General features: G+C 40.4%; 1 protein-coding gene across 3 annotated transcripts in view; it reads left to right on the forward strand.

Annotated features, from left to right (window-relative positions):
• Positions 1 to 20461, forward strand: part of abca2 (ATP-binding cassette, sub-family A (ABC1), member 2) — a 106374-nt gene that overhangs the window by 37002 nt on the left and 48911 nt on the right. For 2 of the 3 annotated variants that reach the window (XM_030059643.1, XM_030059645.1), the window contains exons 2-7: positions 3490 to 3583; positions 5600 to 5602; positions 10510 to 10621; positions 12894 to 13057; positions 14581 to 14702; positions 17677 to 17790. In XM_030059643.1, coding sequence (XP_029915503.1) covers positions 3490 to 3583; positions 5600 to 5602; positions 10510 to 10621; positions 12894 to 13057; positions 14581 to 14702; positions 17677 to 17790 — 609 coding nt within the window. The remainder of the gene's footprint in view (positions 1 to 3489; positions 3584 to 5599; positions 5603 to 10509; positions 10622 to 12893; positions 13058 to 14580; positions 14703 to 17676; positions 17791 to 20461) is intronic. The other variant, XM_030059644.1, reaches the window with a different exon arrangement.

The following is a 20461-nucleotide window of genomic DNA, read 5'->3' on the forward strand; positions in this document are numbered from 1 at the left end:
CATGGTTCTCGGTTCTCTGTTTGTCTGCTTGGAGAGTGTTACCAGATAACACCATGCTGTAATATCTGACACACACACACACACACGCTATCATCACCATCACGATCCCTTACAAAAGACTTGGTGCCCTTGTGTGTCCTTGTCAACAAAAGTCAACCGGATCCCTTTCATTACAACACCTCTGCCACCTGTCCCACGGCAGCAACACCAGATCACATGTCCACAGGATCTCCACTTCTGTTTTTTTTGATCCACTAAATAAGTAAAAAGTCTGTGTTAGGGGTGTGAATCCTTGGCTGAACGAGTGGCAAAATGATTTTTATGTTTTTGGATGATCTGATTTTCTGGCTTGATAAATTATAACCTTACCTTACAATTCAACATGTGCAATAATGTAAAAAAAAAAAAAAAAAAAAAAAAAAAAATCCCTTTTCTTCAGAAAAGTAAAAAAAAAAACAACAACAACATTATTTTAACCTAAATACAAATGAATTTTACTAACTTATTTTCTCTACACTGCAAAAACTCAAAATCTTACCAAGATTATTTGTCTTATTTCAAGTCAAAAATGTCTTATTCCTAGTCAAAATATCTCATTACACTTAAAATAAGACATGATCACCTCAGAAGTAACTTGTTTTTAGACAATTGTCTCTTGTTTCAAGTGAAAATTTGCTTGTTTCATTGGCAAAAATTGTTTCTTGTTTCTAGCTAATTTTCACTTATTTCAAGTGAATTTTCACTTTTTCCACTGGCAAATTTTGCCAATGAAACAAGTAAATTTTCACTTGTTTCAAGTGAATTTTCACTTGAAACAACTGAAAATTGTCTAAAAACAATTTACTTCTGAGGTGATCATGTCTTATTTTAAGTGTAATGAGATATTTTGACTAGAAATAAGACATTTTTGACTTGAAATAAGACAAATAATCTTGGTAAGATTTTGCGTTTTTGCAGTGGTGTGCACTTTAATTTTGTAAGAAAGTGAAACTAATAAACAAGAATAGGATAATGAGGCCTAAATACATTTAAATTTTGTTATTTGAATGTCTGGCCCCCACAGTGTCTGCTTAGAAGAATTCTAGCCCATGGGCAAATGTAAATGATGGCCCCTGGTCCAGTAAGTTTGGAAAATGACATTCCTTTACTGTAATGCAGCCTTTAAATCAGCAACACACAACACCTGTGCTGCATCTCTATATTACTCTATACTCTATGCAGCAACTTGTAGCTTGTAGTTGTTTACCCTATGCAAGTTTGGTCTGTTTTCCCAAGAATCAAGAATAAGTCCAAGCATGTTATCTTGATTCAGGTTTAAAGAAGCACAGTTCATTCATCAGCTTCTTTTAGCCCATTCATTTGATTCTGCAAAATTTGTATTGCACGACATATAGTGTTGCAGTGGCATGCAGTATATGTGCAGTGCAAAATAAGAAGATTATCATGATCTACTGTTTTAGCTATTTTACACACCGTGATGGGGCGAGATGAGGGAGGGTGAGGGGAAACCAGCGCCCTGCAGCATCGAAAACAAGCAACTTGTTGTGGAAGCTGCTGAAGTTTGAGGTTTAAGTGAGAGCTGCGAGGCTTTAGCCGGAAACAGAGGAGTTGAAAGGGAGGTCAGTGGACCTCGGACCAGCAGGGTTTGTCTGAAGGGGCTTTCACGCTCCAAAAGGAGTCCACAGCCATGGGAGCCAGGTGATTTTTTTTTCCCCCAGCACTGTAAGATGACCACACTATGCTGTTTTTCAGTCTGAACATTGAATTGTGGTGCATACAGACACAGGCTTTTCTGTGTTTCTAATTTGCTGTATGCACTTGCTGGGCGTGCATAGCCATTGTGACGAGGTTAGATTAATGGTGACGGTGAGATTAAGGGTCGGTGAGGGTGGTGCAAAATGGATAAATAATGGGCTTTTAGTATCAGCTCTGCTGGCTTGGAACCTCGACAGAGCTGAATGATACCAAAATAAATACTAGGTACTATCCACAACTTTTGCCAGATGGGAACCAACAAAGGTGAGCAGAGTCAAGTTGAGTTGAGTCATATCATGCGGTGGAAAAGTGGCTTGTTTTATAGAAAAAACAAATTGACACTATTCAACTGTATAAATAATCAGTGTTGAAATCTGCTGTTCAGCCACTGTTCACTGAACGGAAGTCAAAACAGACGCTTTCTACGTGTAGTTGTGGACCTAGCCTTATTTCCCCATAGGAAAAAAAGTCATCTATTACCTATGATGGCCTACCTGTGGTCATAGCATTTTAACTATTCCTCCACTTAAATCTCTTTCTTTTCCTTTCCCTTCTTTTCCTTTCCTTTCCTTTCCTTTCCTTTCCTTTCCTTTCCTTTCCTTTCCTTTCCTTTCCTTTCCTTCCCTTTCATTTCCTATCTGCTTCCTTTCTTCTCCATTCTGGTGACCCAAATGAGATTTATGAATCGCCAGTTTTGGCAATCTGCTATGTGTCCAGTTGAAAGGCTGGATAATTGAATGCTTAGCAAGTGACAGTATGTTTCCTACACATGAAAAGAGAGAGAGAGAGAGAGAGAGAGAGAAGGAGTAAAGGGTGAAGCTGGAGGAGAGTGGTTGCTTTAAAACCCATTTAAATGGTTGAATTCACTCAGTGCTTTCTGCTATTGATCCAACATAAAATGTTGGCTCATGAACAGGCAACAGCCATATATTAGTTTTCGACCAACATGATGTTTTCACAAGAGGCGTCATCATTCTCAAGCGATCCAGTCATTCCTGCAATGAGACACTGTTAAAAAAAGAGATTTACAGCTTTAAAAATGCTTGTCTGAAAAACAGCATGAGGTATTTTTAGAAACTGTTTGATGTTGTAGAAAAGGAAGCCTAGAACCACATTTAGAAGATGGAATATCTTTGAGCAAGAATCTTGCTTGAATCGGTGTGTGACAGTGTTTATGTCACTGTGGTGCAACAGTGTGTGTGTGTGTGAGAGAGAGAGAGTGGTTTTAGATGCCCACTGTGCACTCTGTAAGTATGCACTTACACACATTTGCGAACTATGCAAGATGTACACTATACATTCCATTTTAAAATTATAGACAGCCATTTGGCTTTTACTGCCAACGTACACCCTTTTTTTCCAAGCATATAATATCTAGAGCGGACCACTTTGGAAAGCCCCGGCAGGTTTTGGCAGAGGCAACCATGAGCCAATACTGCACGTTTAGCAGACTGGACAACCTTCACACTGGCTTCCTGATTTAATGGATCAATATCTGACAGTAGGCAAACTCAACTCAAGTCCATTCCACAGTGTGATGCACGATCAGGGAGATGGAAATCGACAAGGAGAATTTCACGGTGAAGAACTGTGAATGAAGTTAACCTTGTAGCGACGGCCGCTGGAACTAGCGGTCAGGTTGGCGTTGATGAGGTTGATGCAAACCCGACTGTGAAATGAAACACACATAAAACTGTCCATTTTCTTTCTCTTCTTTTTTTTGTTTCTCTCCAGTGGGTGCTGGCTTTTGAGATCTTCATCCCACTGGTCCTCTTCTTCATCCTTCTGGGTCTCAGACAGAAGAAACCAGCTATTCCTGTCAAGGAAGGTAGGTAGACACACATGGAGGGAGAGACCATGGAGAAGCAGAGTAGAGTAACTGATTGGGATGTACCAAATAGAGTGGATCATGTTCAGCACATCTGTGTCTCATTTGGAACAAACACACATTTGTGTAACTTTTACAACACACCGCAAACCTCCAGCAGAGTGGAGGTTCCTTCTTGTTTTACTTAAAGGACAAGAGATCTCAGAAGTCAGACATAACGTTGACTAGAAACCTTTATCCAAACACAGAATCCCAAATCAAACACATTTTTTAACTGTGGGGAAAAGCATGAGGTCTTCAAATCATCCCTGTTTTTATCTGCGTGTTTCTAAAGCCCAAACCCAAATCTCTGTGAAGCCTCTAATGGTGAAAGGTTGGGTGGCTGGTCTCTGGTGGCAGGTGATGTCACCTCCCATAGAGAACAGGTGGTAACATCACCTGTCACCAAAGACAGGTCCCAAAAAAAATAACTCTTTTAGCACATAAACTAAAGTGAACAACGCAGATTATGCCAGTATTAAAAACAACAAGTCCCAGTACCCATTTTTTGAGGAAATTAAACAGCTCTTTTCTCGTTGTTTTCCTATTTGAATTGGAAATTAGATCCGGCAGGTAGCTCCCTCAGGAAACTTCCACATAGTAGCCCTACGCCAGGAAGAAACAACCTGATTGTACCTTCACAAATGATTGTAATTACATTAAAAACTGGCACTGGGACTTCTTGTTTTTTTTTTTGTTTTTTTTTAAGTTGGCATAATGTGCTTTGCTTGCATCTGTTTATGTGCTTAAAGTTTTATTTTGGGATCTATTTTGTTGTGCTATGGAAGTGAATGGAGACAGATACAGAAACAGTATTGTAGACTGAGAGATGAATGAGGATATTTCACCACCATGTGGCTTTATATCACACCCAGGTAACAACACAACCCAAAACTCTACCATAGCTCAGTTTTACTTAAAAAAAAACATAAATCCTAGAAATATTAAAGTTATATATTTACATATACAAATTTCCTAATTTCCATACAGTGTCTAGTATGTGCACCATTACACAGAGAAACACACACTATTTGTTTAAACTATCTCATTATCATGCCGACTGGCAAAAAAGTTGCAGGCCAATTCTCGAATACACCTTTTGACTGTGGCAGTTCCCTGCTCAGGATATATGCTGTTATTAACATACTGGCACTGTCAGGTTGAAACCTTGTATTTACAGAACACCAGCTTTTCACAAATCAAGCCAAATACCCGTATTATTACCACCATGCATCGTTGAATTGATGCAGTTTGTTTCGAAAAGGTTTGCCAAAGCTAAGGGTTTTAGAGAAGGCTTCAACTTAAGTTGGTTTCCACATAGAAACAGCAATATGTTGGTGCGTTGGAAAGTCACACAAATGTTTGCTACCAGAGTTAGACTCAAACATATGCTGGCAATTCCATCTCCTTGACAAAAGTCAGCAAGGTTGAGGGTACTGGGACGGCTTGGAGGTCCACACTTGCGTAAAAACACCATCCTCTGCCCTTGCTTTCACATGAAGTTCCACTCTGTTGTTGTTGTTTTAAATATGGAAAGCAAATGCTGCTGCTGAGTCATGCTGGCCTAGATATGCCTGCCATCAAAAAGATATTAAGTAGTTCCATGCAGAATTGCCATGCATTTCAAAGAGGTAAATGCATAGCTTTGCTAATCCGCTGGTGAGGGCTGGGTTGCAAAGATGTGATTTGCCCACCATCTTGCTGTAGTTTTGTGTCTTTAGTTCATATTTTAGTAATGTGTAGCCCTGTCCTGAGTTCAGATTTTATTCATGTTTTAGTTTGTTCTCAGTGCACTTATCGTTGCCTGCAGCCGTAGCACCCGATTTATTTTGATGCTTTTTGTCTTTGTTCCTTTGCTCTACCTCTGTCTTGTCTCTGCTGCTCTTTCTCTCAATCTGTTTTTCTCTTCCTGGCCTTCCGTCTGTTTTCTTTCTTTCTTGTGCATGATGCATGTTCTCTACATGTTGGATGGACCAGTGTGTAAGTGTCATAGTCACTTTATTTAATCCTGACCCCTGATCCTGGCTGACTTGACTCATTCATAAAAATAATTAAAAAAAGAAATCTCTGGGTGTGTTTGGGACACTGTTTGTACAGTATGAATGTGTATCTATGTGCACATACCTGTGTGCAAGCAGGACTTTATTTACAAAAAAAAAAATGTCTGTGTGAGTCAGTGTGTGCTAAACGGAATATATTCGCCTCCGCCTGTGAGTGTATTCCTCTCCAGTCCCAATACATCTTCCCTCTCTGCATCTTGTTAGCTCTGTGCTGACTGAGTAAACCAGCGACCGGGCTCTGTCATCTCCAGAGAACACGATCCTATTTCACACTGTATTGGACTGATGCTAAAGAGCTTTACTTTGCCCAGGTTAGCACTGCCAGGCAAACACACTGGCAGCTGGGCAGAGAGGAACACACTTGTATGAATACTGATGCGAATGTATACGTGGAGAAATTCTAATCTGCAACTCACACAGTCACCTTTCCAAAAAAAAAAAAAAAAAATGCTGTACATGTGTTAGAGGCTGCACAATTGAGCCAGCAAATCATATTGTGAGGATTTTTTGCTGAATATTGCAATTTATTTTTCATCACTGAAAATATTTCTAACTGAGTTGCTAGTTCTTAGGATTGATATCAATGAAATTCTCTGACATGCAACTTGATTAATAAATCAGGCATTTTGGTACCTTGTTTAGGATTTTTTGTTAAATCCATTTCAGCAGTGTAGTTTTAATTATTATTTCATGATACCATCACACAGCAATAAACAACCTATCTCTGCCCCTATATATATAAAACCTGGATCTCCACAGCTTCCAGAGTGACAGAGTAGCATCATGGCACAGTGGTGAAAACCCTGTTTCCCCTTCCTGAAGCTGATGACACACAGGCAAATTATAAGGGTAAATGTAGAGTCATGGTTTTTGCTGCTCACCTTTTCTCAATGAAATTTGTCAGTTGGAAATCTGGTCAGGCTTCGCTGGTGATGTTTCAGCATCAGCCAATATGAACTAGAGCAATAACTACAACTGCTATTAAATGGCAAACAGCTGACTTGGAATTCAGTAGAAGGCAATGAATTGTGCAGCCTTTAACTGTCTAGCTATCTTGATCTGTTTTTTTTTTTTTTTTTTTTTTTTTTTTGTATATTTCAATCAAAAATGCTGTCTAACTTCATGTGTCTGACTGACTCTGGTATAACTTTGTTATTTGCTGTTGATTCTGTACAGTTCCTGTTGCATAAAGTGGGTCCTGTACTTAACGTCATCTCTAAACCATACAGGTTTAATTCAGTGACAGATTCTGACCTGTATTTAACACCTTAGATGACCTTTATCCCCAGCTTGTTGGCCAGAGAGGGGACAGATGATGGCATTGAATTTATGTCTTATTTCAGGTGGTCAGCTGATAATGATGGATGCATTACAGAGATCAAACCTCCAAATGAAAATTCTCCACTATTTGGGCACTCTGCTTGCACAAATACTCTTTCTGACACCACCAGTGTGGGGAAAGACTAGACTTCACTCCGAGAACACAAAACTCTGCCAGTGGTGTGCAGTTTTCCAACTTGCTCTTGCACCCAAAGGCATCATTCTTATCATCTAAATAATTTAACATTCCTGACACGGCAAACAAGCCCTTAGGATTTACTTTCATTGTCATGGCTAAGAAGCAGTAATTCAGCCACCGACTCATGGTGGAAATTCTAGATATGGATCACTCCCAAAATCTAATTGAATATTTCTTGAGTTGAGGTTCATCTGTTTACCACATTTCATGGAAATCTGTTTGTGGGTTTTTGAAAGATCCTGATGACAGACAGATAACCAAACCAGTGGCTAAAAACATAACTGCTTTGGCAGCAGTATTACTGCAGTTTATTTTGTGATGGGTGCTGCTGTTCATAATACTCTTGGTTGCAGTGATCAAGATACATAGGGGTGACAAATTAAAAGAAAACCCAACATAAGGTGTTGGGTCACCAAAACAGTGCCAGTGCTCCTGGGTGCAGTTTCTCCAAGTCTCTGGAACTCTAATGGAGGGATGGAGCTCCATTCTTCCAAAAGATATTCCCTCATTTCCAGAGAATTCCAGATACTTGGAGATTCAATGCCAACACACAACAATGGTGGCTCATGGTGGCCCGACACCTTACTGTGACAATTTATGTTGGGTTTTCCTTTAATTTGTCACCTGGCAGACCCTGGTTTAAATGTCTCGTGTGCACTGAAAAGACCACTGCCGTGATCTCCAGTGCACTGTGAGTGCATTGTTCTAACGTGATTTGATAGAGTAGATGTATACTTGTCTCTGTCAGATGCCATTGCATAATAGAGAAGTGTGGGGCAAAGATATTATAGCTGATGCAGAACAAATTTTTGTGTCATAACGAATTTGAAAGGCAGATTATCAATCAGCGGGTCATTGATCACTGGAACATTTTATTGCTAATAAAACACATTTTATTGCTCACCCCTTTTAAGGAGGAGCACTTTTCTGTGAGATAAAGCCTTTCTGGGTTTGGATTTGACTCAAGGCTGGGTGTCTCGAACTTTAATAGCCTATTCAATTCTCCTGGAGTGCAGTAGCAGGAGTGTGAGCGTCAGCAATTTAACTTTAGTCTCTATTCTGGGATGAAATCTATTGGTTGGAAGTGGGGGTCCGTTTCTTTTCTTAATTACGAAACGTAAATCATTTTCGGAATGGAAATTAAGTGCAGAGCGCATGAATAAATAAGAGACTTAAAGTGTCTGGTGCCTATTTTAAGAATAAACTACCAAATGTCTGTAAGGCATCAGGCTAATCATAGTAACAAATGACACTTATACACAGTCTATATGTTGTTGTTTTTTTCACCTTGAATTGACTCTATTGGTTTTCCTGTAAATTCTCTCTGCAGTGCCAGACACAAAAGTTTCTACATTAGACTTTCATGGTGCATAAGAGCACTGTTTTTCAATCTTTTCTTTTGGGGATCCTCTTCTTAAACATGACAACGCATCACGACCCAACTTACTTTCACACAGAATAAAATCCCTCTTTATCATAAGAAAAGTTTAGTTTTTGCACAAATGCCTTAGGCCTTTTTTTTTGTTTTAAACCTCAAAACATTGACTGTACAATCAGGTGCAGAAATCAAATTTATCAGAGCAGTAATGTTTATGTGAAGATATTTGCACTCTCAGTTTTAGTTATATTGAAATCAGTACAATATCAGACATAACAGGCGACAGTTTCTCAGTGAGTGCTGTCTGAGGTTTTTTTTTTTTCCAGCAAGTGCTGTCAGGTGGCAAAGGTCTTTCTTCATCCATATTAACAGAAATATATTCATCATAAAACATAATATTACTAATGTGTGGGTCCTCTACAGCCTCTGCCATCATTATGACCACAAGATTTTTTTTTTTTTTCATAGCTAGCTGTTCAGTTTTTCTGTGGCTAGCAAAGAAAAATGATCAGAATTCACACAGCAGAAGGAGCTGCTCTCATTCCCAGGGCTAGATTTGATTGGAATCTGTGCCAGATGCCTGATTGACCAGCCGACAGATTCTCCGATGATGGCTTCACCGTGCACAGTGACAAAAAAACATGACGATGTCACCAAAAGGAAGCTAAATTTGGTAATTTCTTCAGGACTGTGGAAATGTTACGGCATCGATAAATTAAAATAGTACTAGCCAGACTAAAGGTTGCTGGCCTTGGCCCAAATCTGGACAAAGGCTAAATCAGCTGTGATAGAGACAGGTCCAGACCCACTGAATTACAGCATGGTTCATGAGGTCTGGAAACCAGGCGAGGAGGCCTGACTTTGAAATGATCTGCAGACTGCATTGGGACAACATAGGGAGTACATCAGAAATGAGTACATCGATCATTTGAAATTGAATGGAGGGAAATTCTACAGTTGGACCTGACAACTCAATGAAAATCTCCCCCTGACTTAGAAAAACACAGAACCCTTTAATAATGCACAAAATGTTACAAATCAGCACTGCTAAAAGAAATATACTGACGACTGCAGTATGGTCTTTATTCTAATGAGCCAGTTATTAACTATCAATTTATTAATTATCAAGAAATTGGTAGTTTACCTGTTTTCTGGGTATATCTGTGTACCTGTTAGGATTTCTGGTCTTTTTCCTATTTGTAAAAAATGGATGGCTGTATAATTTGGGTGAGAGGGAGACAGAAATAGAGAGAGAGAGACAGAGAGAGAGGGAGACAGACAGAGAGAGTCGGAGGACAATGGAGAGTATTTTTGTGGGTGGACATATCCTCTACTGAGCAGAAAAAGAGAGAAAAACTCAGCAGCACAGTAGCCATGGAAACATTAGGCAATTGTATGTATTCAGCAAGAGCTGAAGTTTCCTTTTTCCCCTCCTGTTTGGGTGAAAGCTTGTCCGGCCCGCATTTATGGACGGATGAGGAAAAATATCACAGGGCCATTTTTGTGCAGCAGAGTGATGAAAGCCCTGTTTATTCAGCCTTGACATCTGGGAGCCTCTCTGGCCATTAGCTGTGGCGCTGTCTTTATCTGTGATGGCTGCTCTTCAAGCTCTCTTCCTCTCCAAGTCTAACTTTAAACCTCTCCTCCTCCTTCTTTTCATCCTCATCCTCCTTGCATTTTGGTTTGGCCCCTTGGTTCTCTCTTTATGATGCCCTGTCTACCTGTTGATCCTCGTCCCCTTTCTCTTTGTGCATCCCTCTTCATCTCAATCACCTGGACTCCCTCACCAAATTTCCGATAATTCCCGACCTTTCCATGCCACATGCTTTCCTCTTTCTCTGTTTGTCCCATATTCTCTCTATCCCTGTATCTGTCTGTTTTGTCTCTTCCTCCCCTGCCCGCCTTCTCTCCTCCTTCCCTCCTTCTCCAGCCTTTTACAGCGCAGCCCCCCTCACATCAGCCGGCATCATTCCCATCATGCAGTCGCTGTGCCCAGATGGACAGAGGGACGAGTTTGGCTTCCTGCAGTACAAGAACTCCACGTGAGTTAACTCTACTGCTCATCACTAAAGGCACTTACACATCTGGTTTCTTTTAGAGAGCTCATTTGGATCCCTGGAATGGTTTCTTTCTTAAGCCGAGTCCACACACACAGGCAGATCTTTTTGGAGAATGCAGTGTTTTCCTTTCCGTTTCCACCTTCCGTCTACAAACAGCGTTCGTGGTCATCAGAAATGCAGCTTTTGGAAAACATTCTCCCGGGTGGCATGATTTGAAGATGCCATTTTCTTTTTGTTGTGTGGACAGTTAAAAATGCAGCGATTTGAAAATGCTGATGTCACTGGTGTGACTTTGCTGCCCTGTGCATGCTCACAGCAGGATGCTGACGTCACACAGCCACTGCTTTGATCATGCAGTCATTTTCAACAAATTGTATTCATTTGTGACTTTTAGGAAGAGCTCCACCTCCTCTGTCGATATAAATTACTCACCTCGTTTTTAATCATTCCTCTTCATTCTCTTCATTCATCCTCTTCAAAATGTATGCATTTTTGTATTCTTCTGTGAGCATGTAGTATGTTATATTATTATTATTATTATTATTATTATTTACATTTTTTAAGAAAGTTATAAATAAAGTTTGTGTTTAAAAAAAAAAAAAAAAAAACGTAATCCCTCTGGACATGGCCTTAGCTTTGTTCGCTCAGTTAGCAAGAACACAGCATCATCAGCCTCACTGAGAAGGAGGTTGGTTGTCACTGATGTGTTTCCACACGAGCGTCCCCTGGAGGGAGAACATGCTCTGATCCCACTGAAGCACAGGCAGCCCTCGGCCTTTTGACCAGACCACATCTGGTCGAAAGCGGAATCTGATATCTGATAAAATGCATTCCTTTGGCAGCCTAAAGCAAATAGATTTGAAAAGTTGCCATTCAAAAGTTTATTTTTTCAGAGTCCTCTTTAAATGCTCAGAAGAGGTTCATGGTGGACTTGAATTATCTGTTTCTGAGGCGCCTGATGGAGATTTCAACAAAATCTTTTGAGGGATTGTTAAACTGCCAGGGGACGCCATAGCATTGGATTTGTTCTGTGACCACACACTTCTTGTCACATGGCATGGAGTTTGGTTTTCCTTACAGATGACATTTCATCCTGTGGACCATGACTAATATTTGAGAGAAGAAAGTGAGCCTTGGGGTGGTAAAGGTTGAGAAATCAATCAAAACATGCACATATACAGATGCAAAGAAACACAGAAACCCATATTCACGCAGGCACTCCGACACATAACCAGACATAGACACACACACACACACGTACACACAGTCATTAATAGTTTGGTATTTAATGCCGTTAATTGCCTAACAGAGCGAGTGTCCAAAACACTTTTAAAAGGGCAACACAAGAGAGCATGGTGGTCATTACTTGTAATTGCATGCAGACGACCAATTAATCTCTGTGCTTACTCTTATGATTTGCAGCCTTGTCATTGTGCCATTATGCTCTCCAGCACTCACACACACACACACACACACAGACAGACATATGCACACACACAAGAACACTATGTGAGTATCTCATTCTGTCGTCATCTCCTTAATGCTTTCCTCCTTGCTTTCTCCTCTAATTTCTTCTCACGTCGATCTCTTCTCCATCCCTCCTCACCTCTTTTCTTCCTTTCACCCTTTCCTGACTCCTCCCTCCTTCTCTCCCTCCCTCTGCTGTCATCATTTCATTTTCTTCTTACTTCATCCTTCTCTTCCTCTATCCCCTTCTTCCTTCATTTTCTGTGTTCTCCCCTACCATTCTCCTAAGATGACACATTCTTGTCATAGGAATACAAAAACGGATGTAAAATTATTGCAATCCTCCATTTAAAAAAAAAAAAAAAAAAAAAAAAAAAAAAAACATTAAAAATCTGTCTTTTGTCATTTATGGTATTGTTGAATCGTAAAATCTAAAACTTTTCTCAAAGCAAATGGAAAAAGCTTCCAGTAGGGGTAAGATAAGCCCCATTGTTTTCTATATAAAGCAGCTTCTTTCAAGTCCTCTCTGTAATCAAGTGTCATTTTCTTGATACTACTGGAGTGATCTGCTTTTTTTTTTTGCTGTTTTATAAGATAACATTGTTTTAAGAAACAAGTGCAGCTGCATAGGAAACATGAGGGATTGCACTGCTGCATTGATAGAAGGTATTTTCATTTGGTTCAAAAGACAAGATGTTAAGATTGAGTGAAAGATTGAGAGACTGTGAGTAATGGCTTGTGGAGAAGGACATGTTGAATTGGAAATGTGCACATGTTCCTCCCGCAGTGTGACCCAGCTGCTGGACCGGATCAGCGAGGTGGTTGAACAGAACCAGCTCTTCACCTCCGACCGGCCTGGTTTGGGTCAGGAGCTGGAGACCCTGCAACAGCATCTGGAGAGCCTGAGCTCCACCCCGTCACCGCTGGACCACTACTACAACACCACCCAAGGTCTGCCACCACGCTGTTGGGCCCTATGATCCACATATGATATACTTGACTGATTGCATAATTATAATAGAACTGATCAATGCTGCTTTGGTTTTCTTTGGGAAACTCTCAACCTGAATGGATGCTAATGTTTGTTTGATCCCCTTATTAAACCGGCAGACCACACACCCAGTTCAGAACCAGCGAAGAATTTTTAAAAATGTATTTATTTATGATCATTTTTTTAATCTTTCATACACAAAGCCCAAGTTGCAGAAAGAAAAACAAGCAGAACAACAAATGCCCAACCTCCTGCCCCCTAACAAGCTGCAGAATGTCTCTATTAAAGCCAAAGAAACATCAAGTTCCAGAGTGAATGGACTGACTAATGTTCATTTACTATGTCGGCCGCAGCAAACACCAAACCGGTGTGGTTATTGTGCCGTGAATACATCACTATGTGAAGGAATATGAGGTGAAGCGTCGTTACAAGACAAGTCCCGACTAGTCTTCTACCAGTCTTCCGGGGGGCTCGGAGGAGGAGAAGGAGTGCAGGGACTGCTGACATCTTTTCAACGGAGTCAAGTGGCTTTTGGTCGCTTTTCCACGCAACAAGAAAGAGACATGATAACATCTTAATGTGTAGCCTGGACACTGAGCAGACAGAGGAGTCACAAACAGAGACTGTCTGCTGCTGTTACTGATGAAATGGTCGTTGACCCATGTGACTAGTTTATTCCATGTAGTAATATTTATTAGCACTATCCTCAGTTATTTATAGCCATTAATTGACAAAATATTGTGTGTGTGTTTCAGAGTTGGCCCCTGTGCTATTGAAGTTGAATAGCCCTGCTTTAAGTTGTCAGATGTTTTGAGGTTGATGGAAACTCTAGCTTCAGTGATCTGTCTATTTCCACTGGCGGCACGTTGTTAAGGCCTATTTACATCAAGTCTGATGTGAATACATGACACAGAATTCTGAAGTATGTGCAAAGATGTTTTTCACACCAAATCTGGTCACATCAAGTCCAAGTCTTAAGCAGATATAGAATCTTGTGGCGTGTGTGTCTCTCAGGTTGGGCCGACCTCCTCCACTACACAGTGAGACATGATGAGAAGTTCGCTTGCTCGCAATCATATCATCACTAGCCTAGTTAATGCTGCAAATACTACACCATGAAGGCAGTTTCAACAGAAACTCATCATGCATGCACACTGTGACAGCAGTCGATTGTCACATCAGTGCTTTTTGTTCAGCTTGTCTGTAGCTGATATGGCTGTTATCATTCTCAGACACATGATGCTGGTTCTGGACAAATGATCCAAAAGCTAATCTTATTGGCTGGTGAGTTTTCGACCAGCCTCAGATATTAAATTTTAATAACTAAATAAACAGACCTGACCTCTGAAAAAACATGAATGGAAGGAGATGCATTGTTTCTTCTTTCTAAAATCCTGTTGTGCCTGTTTTTTTTTTTTTCCCCCTGAACATACCTTTACTGTAGTAAATGTGTGTGTATGTGTCTGTGATGTTTCCCACACAGGCTTCACTCTGGCCAGTGTGTTGAAGAACCAGTCGGTTTTCCACCAGTTCCTGCTCAAGAACCTGTCCCTGTCCAACAGCACAGCCAGCCTGCTGCTCGACACTCCCGTCAGCCTCAGAGAGGTGCGGCACTTCTGCTCACGTCACCACAGTTCAAATCAAGTCAATCAAGTTCACAGCTCAGATCAGTCAACTCATCACTGATTTAGTTCAGTTCAGTTCACTATCTGTACAGTGCAGTTCAATTTTATGCGTATTTTGCTTTCACATAATGTGAGAGCAAAATACACTCACTTGACTAAGTTTAGGGTTGTGGGTGGGTGAGGGTTTATATCAAGGCTGTTTTAGTGAATGCACAACAGGCCCAGAACCCCAGTGGGATTCACAATCACATAAGGAGAGATTATTCCAAACTGTAAAGCAACAGGAAGTCAGTTATGGAAAGGAGGACCTTGTTCAAAAACTTTTGAAGCTTTTAATGGTTGAATTTTTTATTATTATTATTATTATTATTATTATTATTATTATCATTTGCATCCTTCATTTCATGCTGCCATAACTAGGTGTCCACACACAGAGGGACAAATGACAAATGACAGCTGAACATTAACATATCTGTGCTCTCATCCTCTTTGCTACTAAAACATATTTTTTTTTGGCCTGTGTACATTGTGTCCCCTCTAGGCTAAACACAAACATATCCTCTCATTTTCAAAATTAACAGAACAGCAGAAATCAAGGCTTCTGTTTTTTAACATGATCCTGCGTGTGTCCTTCAAAGGAAGAGACAGACAGTGGCCTCTCAGGAGTGGTGTAAACAGGCAATGAAAATGCTCATTACAGTTCAAATATTTATCAACATGAAGCTGTCAATGTGCTTGACATGTTCTCCACCGTTTAAATGAACACTGAGTAGTGATGAGTTTGAAAGGAGAAAGAACTGTGGAATCAGATTTTTACTTTACATTTAAATGTTTGGCTGACACTCTAATCCATAAGATTAGCCAATTTCCCCCTTGGGGATCAATAAAGTATTTCTGATTCTGATTCTGATGAATAAGCTCAACTCTTATATTGCTTACAATCCAGGCAGATAGTAAAAAGAAAGTCAAGGTCCAGTGGTCACAACATCCTGGCAGGAGATAAAAAGTAATGTGTAATAAAACGATCCTGTTGCTCTAGAATCCCTCTATTGCGCAATTGCATACATTATGACTTAAACATGATTTTAAAAATCAGTGTGTTTTATTTCTTTAAATTGCTTAAATAATGAAAATATTTGAAAAAAAAATTAAAGGGGGTAAATTGTTACCATATGGCAGCAATACCATATGGCAATACTGCATGCATGGCCTCCCTTCTTTGGTGCTCAGACTTTGGCAAAAAAAAAAAAAAAAAAAAAAAAAAAAAAACACAGGTAAACAGCAGGAGTTATTATGACTCTCTTAAGGTACCCTAACCCTAAGCCCCTCACTGACCCTCAGCCAGCCACCCAGCTGGTCTCTCTCCTTTGGCCTCATTTCCATATTCTCATTAGAGTGTCGGTACCTGAGCCTGAGCCTGTCGGGACCTGTCAGGACCTGTCAGGACCTGATGGGTCAGGCTGGGTTCAGATAAAAATTTAGAAACTCTGTTCAGGTTTGGGTTGGGTTCAGGTGAAAAACAATGGACCTACTCTGTAATCTGGGCAACTTCCTGTACAGTGCTAGGGTTTACGTGACAACACTAAAGGCAACACATAAATTATTCCAGCGATGGAGAACAAGCAAAACGCTCGGGTCACGTTCAGACTCAAAAAAAAAAATGTCGGTTTCGGGTCGGCCTCGCTCATTATGCACTTGTCTCAGGTCCTGTTCAGACAAAAATATGCAGCCCAATCCGCCCTCTAATTTACATATGGCTGCCGTATGGCAACAAATTCATTTCACAAAAAAAATTTTCACATTTCAACTGGTTTTAATCATGAAAATTAAAAGTTAACTTACCCCAGATTGTTTATTGATTCATTCATTCATTGGCTGTTTAATTTTTTCTTCTTTGAAGGAATTTTGACAAAATATTGAACAATTAGTCAACTTTTAGAGCCCTCAGATCATGATCTTAGAGTCCATGGAAAAGGAGTGCAAATAGAGTTTCTTGGTCATGTGATATGATCAATTCAAGTAAAAAAAAATCAAAGTGAAGGACCCCCTTTTCACAACTAAACAGTAAAACATGGATTTTATATTACTGCCTCTTAGTAAAATTGGGATAAAGTAATTGTGACCATATTTATGGGTTATAGAAGATAGCGACATGTTTTGCACTTGAACTTCAATAATTTCCCAGTTTGGGATCAATAAAGTAAATCTATCTATCTAACTATCAGTGCACTTGGAAGTCAATGAAAAATGAAAAACATATTTACTCTGTAAGTGACACTGCCATTCCACACTGGGTTTGAACATCCTGAAGCAAAAAAATACATAATAATAACATTCCACTAAGATGTATTGAAGTCAAATTAGAGCAATAAAAAAAAGAAACTTCTTTAATATTACCTAAAAGAGAATGAATAAGCAAAGGGGGTGAAGGGGATGATTTTGCAAGACACATTTTTCTGTCTTTGGAATTTTGCACTTTGATATAGATACCTTAATATAAATACCATAAAACTGTGTTAACATCTTATTTTGTAAATATCCAAAAAGTCAAGGGGGTTGACACTTTTTGTAACGACTCTAAATAATGCCTCAGCCGGCTAATGTCCCCCCGTTTTAGTCTACAATAGAGATCTTCAGTCCTCTATTCACTTCCCCTCAGCAGTTTATCAGTAGCAGTAATGGCCCTTTGTTCATGTGTTTGTGTGTGGTGCGTGTGTGTGTGTGTGTGTGTGTGTGTGTGTGTGTGTGTGCGTGTGCTGCCTGGCCGTGTGGCATCAGGTTTTGTTTCTTATCTTTCCTCGGGTCTCTTGCTGCTCTGCCCATTATCCTGCCAACACGCTGATAGAGGAACAAACAATCTGCCTTTGGTTGTTCAATCTGTATCCAGGCTCACTGGAAGTATATTCTTTGTCTGTCTGTGTTTGTGTGTGTGTGTGTATGTGTGTGTACTGTAGGTGTATAGTCTGATCTTTGGCACGTATCCCAGGGATGGCGGCCCTGGGCACAGCTGGGTTCAGGGGGCAAAAGATATTGGTCACAAACCCGGAGACAAAGCCCTTCATCTGGAGGTACACACACACACACACACACACACACACACACACACACACACACACTTTCATTTATTTTATTTCATTTTGTTTGTTAAACATGACCAAGCTTCTGAAATGCTTGAAGATGAACTGCGCAGTCCAAGCTTAGACACTCACATTATGTGAAGTTGCTGATTGGCTGCTGTGTGCCAACGTGTGAACTCAGGATGACTCTGACTTAAAGGAAGATTCAACCCTAAAACACATTAACAGCATTTTGTTGTTTTTTAGTTTAATGTCCTCACACTGTAAGTTCCTGTTAGCGTGCCAGAATACTGACAGTATGATTCTGCAGAGGTAGAATCTAAGAGACGACGGGGGGATGGAGGGGGAGGACAGGAGGGGCGGGACCTCACAGCTCCTTCAGCTCTGGACTAAAATTGACACGCACAAACGGCACAAACTTCCAGCTCTATTGATGTTACATTGTATTGTTGCTCTGACCTCTCAAACAAATTCTGCACCTATGGACGCTGCCACCCAAGGACACGCTTTTCTGGCTGCAGGCACCATGGAGGATCTTGGGAAATGGTGTTCTGGTTTGCGATAACAAATTAACAGTAACAATAACAAAGTTGGGAAAAGACTTCAAGTTCCAGTCTCAAAGAGCTTTACAGGACCACAGTTTATGGAAAACAGAATGACACCTCCTGACCTAAACTATATGGTGGCCAAGAAAAAACTCCCAAAATATCCGAGGGCCAATAGGGGAATGTTTTTTTTTTTTTTTTTTTGGAAAAAAGGGAAGGACTGCAGAGAGAGGAATGCCCCTTCCAAGCTGGCCAGGAGTCCTACAACCAACAACAGTTCAGTGTTACAATATGAAATGAGTTCTCCTGTACAGCTAAGGCCTGTTCGGAAGAACGTAGAACATCCCTGTACTACACAGTGCAGGGATGTTTTCTGCCTCAAATCCTGGTTTAGCCTTTGATGTGGAATGCCACCTCTGGAAGTTGTGCAAGGCCATTGTCGCCTTCAGAATCCTTTCAGTTTTCTCAGGACTCACTCCAGTCAACCCATTTTAGAGGCTTCTTTGGGCTACAGGGATGCCAAAAGCACTCCCAGCTACCTTTCTAGGTCATGAGAGGCAGCAGTTGAAGATCCTTTTTGGCCAGGTCAGGTTTCTCCCAGGGCAGAGCCTCAACAGATTCCTCCTTGCAATGGCATAAGAGTTACATTAAAACACAGCCCCATCAAAGCAAAGAGTACAAGAAGCTTTTCAAAAATAGATAAAGTATCAGTGTAAGATAACAGCATGAAAAGGCAATATAAAGCAATTGTGAAAGATTAAAAAGTGGGACATGTCTAGGCCAGAGGACCCAAGAGACCTTGATGATTATTCTATGATGTTCAGGCCGTAGACCATGCAAAGCCTTGTGCGTACAAATAATGAAACACTGAAATCAATTCAAAAACATTCCCCTCAGAGGAAAGGTCTTGTGGTCTGTGCCTGGGAGAGAAGCATGTTCTTGGAGACTGAGGCAGTTTTCTGTTGTGACCAAAGGATCCCAGATCCATCCACCGAAGAGACAGTGATGGTCAGATTTAGGTTCAGGAAACCTGAAGGACGCTTTGCCCTGCACCTTTTGGCCAATTTGCAATTATAACTTAAATGGAATTACCATATAGATTTACCAAGACAGCAGATAATTACACATTCAGTGCCTGGACCGCCTTCTTCTCACAGTTTTGAGCATGGGCCAGAGCTTAAAACGTGCACACTTGAATGTTGGAGCACTGGAGTTTGCACTACATGAAGTCCTCAACCAGTTTAGTAAAAGAAATGACAAACAGTGCAAGCTCAATTATTGGTTATTGAATTGACAGTGCACATTGAAATTCTGGAGGGATGCCTGTTGGCAAAATTAGAACTTGGACATCTATTTCACAAGAAATGAACAGATTAAGAGTAATTAAAAAAACCTAATGGAATTTAAAAAGAGAGAGATGACATTAAAAAAAATAGGTCGTGTGCCTTTCATTAAACCACAAGTCACCTCTGCTGGTGACGGGTCACCACAGGAAGCTGTGCCAGGCACAGCACCGTGTCCAGCAGGTGCACTGATCAGAACAGGTAGAGGGTGTTGATGGCAGTAATAGAGCTGATGTCTCCCTAGAATGCCAAGGTAATTGAAGCCTAATGCATTTTTTTTAATGTCCATTCTTTGTTTGGTGTAGGCCCAAAATCGTGTTCAATATGTGTACCAATTTACTGAGGCACCCTTCAAAATAAACTACAGCACTTTTTCTAAAAGGCTATTTTGTGATCCTCTTTACAGTATTGGAAAACAAAATACATACCTGCACACTCTTAATGGTGCATCCAACTGTTAAAATGTTTAAGTGTCTGTTAACTGTTTAAATGTCTGTTACTGTCATTGAGATTTCTGTGGCATTAATAAATCCAGCTGAATGTCTAAGCAACCACATTTAGCATATCTCCCAGCATTTTTTGTGGTAGAAACACAAGTTGCAATGGCATGACGTGTGCAGCTCAGATGATGGGCAAACTGAGTTTTGAGGCCATTGCACCGGTTTGACAAATAACCTGCATTTTGTGAAGGGCAGAATGCACCTGAAAAGATGTGCAAAATCTGGCAGTGAGACTCCACAAGCACCAGAATTACCTCAGACTGTGGTTGGGAAC

Source organism: Myripristis murdjan, chromosome 9, assembly GCF_902150065.1.
Source record: "Myripristis murdjan chromosome 9, fMyrMur1.1, whole genome shotgun sequence".
Taxonomy (NCBI): Eukaryota; Metazoa; Chordata; class Actinopteri; order Holocentriformes; family Holocentridae; genus Myripristis; species Myripristis murdjan.